Here is a 5,383-nt window from a genome sequence, read left to right as displayed (position 1 = left end):
ATCATGTTCAATCAATTGAAATTACCACAGGTGGACACCAATCAAGTTGTAGAAACATCTCAAGGATGATCAATGGAAAAAGGATGCACCTGAGCTCAATTCCGAGTCTCATAGCAAAGTGTCTGAATACTTATCTAAATAAGGTTCTTGTTTTTTTATCTGCCAAAATTTGCAAAAAAACTGTTTTCACTTTGTCATTATAGGGTATTGTTTGTAGACTGATGAGGAAAAACATTTATTTAATCCATTTGAGAATAAGGCTGTAACCTAACAAAATGTGGAAAAAGTCAACGGGTCTGAATAATTTCCCAATGCACTGTATCAACCGCCTGGTTAAGCACATTTTTACGAAATTCTTTCTTTTGAACCTTTTTACATTGAAACTTTTGTATTTACATATTCCTACTATTCAAGGTCTCTACTGACAGGAATGGTGCTATATTAATCCCTCACTAATTGAATTCCTGACTTTTGTACAACAACTTTGGTGACTGATTTTGAGTTTTCTTACAGCCCTCTGAATGGGCAAAGTTAGAGTGCCACAACACTGATCTGCAGCAACCCAAAATCATACAAATTATGTTAATTGAGCAGGAGGGCTGGGGGAGTTGACCAATCAGGTTCAAGTGATGTTTTTTTTCATATCCACTTCTAAATCTATTGTCAAAACATGCCCTACAGGCTGGTTGAGAACAGGGTTCACTACATATTCGTCGCCAAACCCACTGGCTCCAGGTCATCTATAAATCACTTCTAGGCAAATCCCCGCCTTATCTTAGATCATTGGTCACCATAGCAACACCCACCCGTAGTATGCGTTCCAGTAGGTATATCTCACTGGCCATCCCCAAAGCCAACACCTCCTTTGGTCGCCATTCCTTCCAGTTCTCTGCTGCAAATGACTGGAACGAACAGCAATAATCTCTGAAGCTGGAGACACATATCTCCCTCACTAACTTTAAGCATCAGTGTTCAGAGCAGCTTACCAATCACTGCACCTGTACACAGCCCATCTGTAATTAGCCCACCCAACTACCTCATCCCCATATTGTTATTTACATTGATATTTATTTTTGCTCATTTGCACACCAATATCTCTATTTGCACATCATCTTCTGCACATCTATCACTCCAGTGTTAATACTAAATTGTAATTATTTTGCACTATGGCCTATTTATTGCCTTACCTCCATAACTTACGACATTTGCACACACTGTATATAGATTTTCTATTGTGTTATTGACTGTACGTTTTGTTTATTCCATATGTAACTCTGTGTTGTTGTTGTTTTTATCGCACTGCTTTGCTTTATCTTGGCCAGGTCGCAGTTGTAAATGAGAACTTGTTTCAACTGGTTTACCTGGTTAAATAAAGGTGGAAAAAAAAGATTAAAAAAGAAAAAGGGTAAAACCTTCAAAAATGGTTCCATATAGCACCAAAAAGGGATCCGCTATGGTTACAAGACAAAGAACCCTTATCTGGCACCATGTAGAACCATTTGTTTTTAGTGTGCATATACACACTTCAGCTGATCACATACTACAGTATCTCTTCTACATCTGAAGAGACACCTGGAAATGCAGGTATGGGCAACTTCAGAATAGCTGCCCTGTCTGTTTTCTGGAACTCAGCTGTCAGGATCAAGGGAAAGATGAACGGAGCAAAGTACAGAGCGATCCTTGATGAAAACCTGCTCCAGAGCGCTCAGGACCTCAGACTGGGGCGAATAATAACCTACCAACAGGATAACGAACCTAAGCACACAGCCAAGACAACGCAGGAGTGGCTTTGGGACAAGTCTCTGAATGTCCTTGAGTGGCCTAGCCAGTCCCCAGACTTGAACCCGATCTAACATCTCTGGAGAGACTTGAAAATAGCTGTGCAGCGATTCTCCCTATCCAACCTGACAGAGCTTGAGAGGATATGCAGAGAAGAATGGGAGAAACTCCCCAAATACAGGTGTGCCAAGCTTGTAGCGTCATACTCAAGAAGACTCGAGGCTGTAATCGCTGCCAAAGGTGCTTCAACAAAGTACTGAGTAAAGAGTCTGAATACTTATATAAATGTGATATTTCTATTTCTATATTTTTATAAATTTTAAAAAATTCATGAAATCCTGTTTTTGCTTTGTCATTATGGGTTATTGTGTGTAGATTGATGAGGGGGAAAAGGCTGTAACGTAACAAAATGTGAAAAAAGTCAAGGGGTCTGAATACTTTCCGAATGCACTGTAAATTCTTGTAATTCTACACATTTTGCCATGGGATGGAAAGAAAATGTTGCAGTTTTAAAGCAAGTTTCCTGCAATTATACTAATTTTGTCTTAGGGTGAAGAGAAATGTTTGCAGTTTTGAATATGATATCAGAGTTAGAGTGCCTAACAAAATCAATGGGGTACCCCCTGTTGGTAAATTGACCTTGATTACTACAACTAATAACAGGACCCTCGATGTGAGAAACTTAAACAAGTCAAACTAATATCATTGAAGAGTTGTTCACTTACACAGTAGAGACAATATAGTCCCAGTAACAGGTTGAGTTTTGCTGATGTAATATGCTCTTTAGGAATCATGCAGAGGTGAAATCATATTTTTTTGGTCTGTCATTTAACAGACGCTCTTATCCAGAGCGACTTACAAGAACAATTAGGGTTAAGTGCCTTGGGCACGTTAACCGCTAGGCTACCTGCCGCCAGTTTTTGAGAATTGTGTTTGTTTTGATTAATAGTGTTGTATTTATTGTATGTTCATGTTCACAGGGCTTCCTTGCAAATGAGACCCTGGTCTCAATGGTGACCCACTCTGTAGAAATAAATGTAAAAAAACAACAACATCTAAATGTAGTAGATGTATTTGAGTGTGTGGTTGACACCTTTCATTGGTAGAGTGATATAAGTGTCATTATGACAGAGCCCTGCATGTTTCCAATATGTGAATATGTTAATGTGTGACTTGTGTACTAACGTTCCAGTTTTCCGTACGTCATGTAATATATTGGGTTGTGTTTGTGTATTTCTATGCTGACGTCTCTAAATGGACAATAACGTATATGGTATCGTAGCTCAAACAGGACCCTCTGGAAACTGAGAGAACAGCATCTAGCAGTTACAGAGGGTCAAAGATCATACCTCCCCAAAACTGCTAACCTCCCCTATTATTGGTAATGGTGAGAGGTTACATGGGGCATTACTCTCAAGGTAGCAGGCTGGCTGAAAAACATCAAGGGGGATGACTGGGTCAGAATACTGTAGGGTGATGTCTGCCAAATATTATGTGTCCCCACAATGTTACTGGCTCCATCAACCTGAATAATTACTTCATAATTCAGTTTAGATGGACATTTTTACAAGTCTATGGAATGTTCCTATGGAATGCCATTAGTGCATCCACCTTAAAGATATGCCATCTCATCAACTGCCTGACTATCAATTTTCTTATGCACTGTCCAAATGACATATGCTGTGATCTGTCCTGTAGTTTCTCAAGGCCTTCCTTCCAAATCTTGTTTCGTTCTCTCGACTGGAAGGATGGAGGAGTTTAAGGATGGGGTTTGAAGGGGAGGGCTGGCTGGCTGCTTACACTCACCGATAGTTTTGTGTCTTATGATAGCTAGCTTGTTGCAAGTCAGAACTTTTATCAGAAACACAACCTCTGTTTGGCTTCCGAGGCTATGTCTCCTGAGGTTGTGGATTATGGTCCAATCTGAGCACTGACATCAATCAAAACAGTTAGTCTTGAACATTTATCCTGTTTCCCATGTAAAATAACCTTTGGGTGACCAAATCATCACCCATACTATATTTTCCCTCAGTTGATAAAACATACCTTTTTCTCTCATCTCTAACTATCAGTAAGAGTGAAGGACAGGCTAGGTGGCCATAGCAACATACAAACTTGTAATACATTACATCATGTTTTGACAAATAATTTGTTTATCCAACCTTTTGTTCATTTGTGGGCTTGTGTGTGTGTGTGTGTGTGTGTGTGTGTGTGTGTGTGTGTGTGTGTGTGTGTGTGCGCGTGTGAGTGTGCAGAGAGACACTGGGGAGGGGAGTGTGTGTCAGTCATTCAGAGATAAATAGAGAGGCAGAGCTCAGAGTTTGTCAGAAGGCTGACCTGACAGGGTCACACACAGGACCAAGCAGGAGCAGGACCTCAGCATTTGGACCCTTTATTACAAATGGAGGAACAGGAAGATGTTCAATACTGTTTTCAAGACAGAAACTCTTCTTGCAGAAAGGCTTTGCTATCGACATCTATCTACATAACACTGTACATCTTCTTCTCATTGATTTCAGCAGTTACAGTATTTTTGAACATACTGGTGATCATCTCCATCTCTCACTTCAAGCAGCTCCACACTCCAACCAACCTGCTCATCCTCTCTCTGGCTGTGGCAGATTTCCTGGTGGGACTGATTGTGATACCATTAACGACTGTAGCATTAATGGAACCATGCTGGGATTTTGGGGAATATTTCTGTGGGTTTTATTTCTGCATCACTTGTTTGTGTTCTTCTTTATCTGTGGGCAGTTTGGTCTTGATATCTATTGACCGTTATGTTGCTGTGTGTGATCCCTTATTGTACCACTCTAAAATAACAATAACAAGAATGATGTGTTGTATATCCATTACCTGGTGTTGTTGTATCATATACGATGCTGCTATTGCAAAAATATTTGTAAATGTACAGGTACCCAGTAGGTGTTTGAAAGAATGTTTTACTGTAGAAGGGTCAGTCTTGGGTAATAGAATTGACTTTGTAATTACAATGGTTGTCCCGTGCGCTATAATTATAACACTTTATTTGAAAATATTTGTGGTGGCCATATCACAGGCCAGAAAGGTATTTTCAAAAGAGGCTGCCAGTGTGTCTGGTGTTAAAACTGTACAGGCAAATAAGTCAGAGAGAAAAGCAGCAAAAACTCTAGCTATTGTTGTTTTCACCTATCTAAGTTGTTGGATTCCATTTTATTTGTATTTTCATTTTTTTTTCATTGACAATTTATCATTATTTATCATCAGCTGTCTGCCACTTGTTAATTCCTTAATTAATCCAATAATTTATGCTTTCTTTTATCCATGGTTCAAAGTAACAGCTAAACATATTTTAACTTTGAAATTAAGATGTTCATAGTTCCTATGCTTTTATTCCTAAATATGACACACATAGGTTTGATATGTTTTGTAATACATTTGTTGTAATTGCTTCTTTCATGTAACAATACACTGACATTATTCATCTCAGTGTTGTCATCATAGATACATGTGGTGTTGTTGCAGAATGATTTGGATGGATTGGAATGGAATGACTTGGAGAAGGCATAAGAAGGCATAAGCTTGTTTTATAAAAGACATTGTAGTCATTTAGGGTTGTAAATTC

The 5,383-nt window shown here is 39.0% G+C and overlaps 1 protein-coding gene across 1 annotated transcript; it reads left to right on the top strand.

The window, feature by feature from the left end:
• Nucleotides 1-4,180: 4,180 nt before the first annotated feature.
• Nucleotides 4,181-5,137, top strand: LOC311124564 (trace amine-associated receptor 13c-like; the record flags this gene model as incomplete). Its single annotated transcript, XM_084198683.1, has 1 exon — nucleotides 4,181-5,137. One exon carries the CDS (start codon nucleotides 4,181-4,183, stop codon nucleotides 5,135-5,137), a length of 957 nt encoding a protein of 318 aa, XP_084054809.1.
• Between the last annotated feature and the right edge of the window lie 246 nt (nucleotides 5,138-5,383).

Source organism: Coregonus lavaretus (genome assembly GCF_964263955.1).
Source record: "Coregonus lavaretus genome assembly, contig: HAP1_SCAFFOLD_1669, whole genome shotgun sequence".
In the NCBI taxonomy this organism is placed as follows: domain Eukaryota; kingdom Metazoa; phylum Chordata; class Actinopteri; order Salmoniformes; family Salmonidae; genus Coregonus; species Coregonus lavaretus.
The sequence above is the reverse complement of the archived record's forward strand: the minus strand, read 5'-3'. Positions and strand labels throughout refer to the sequence as shown.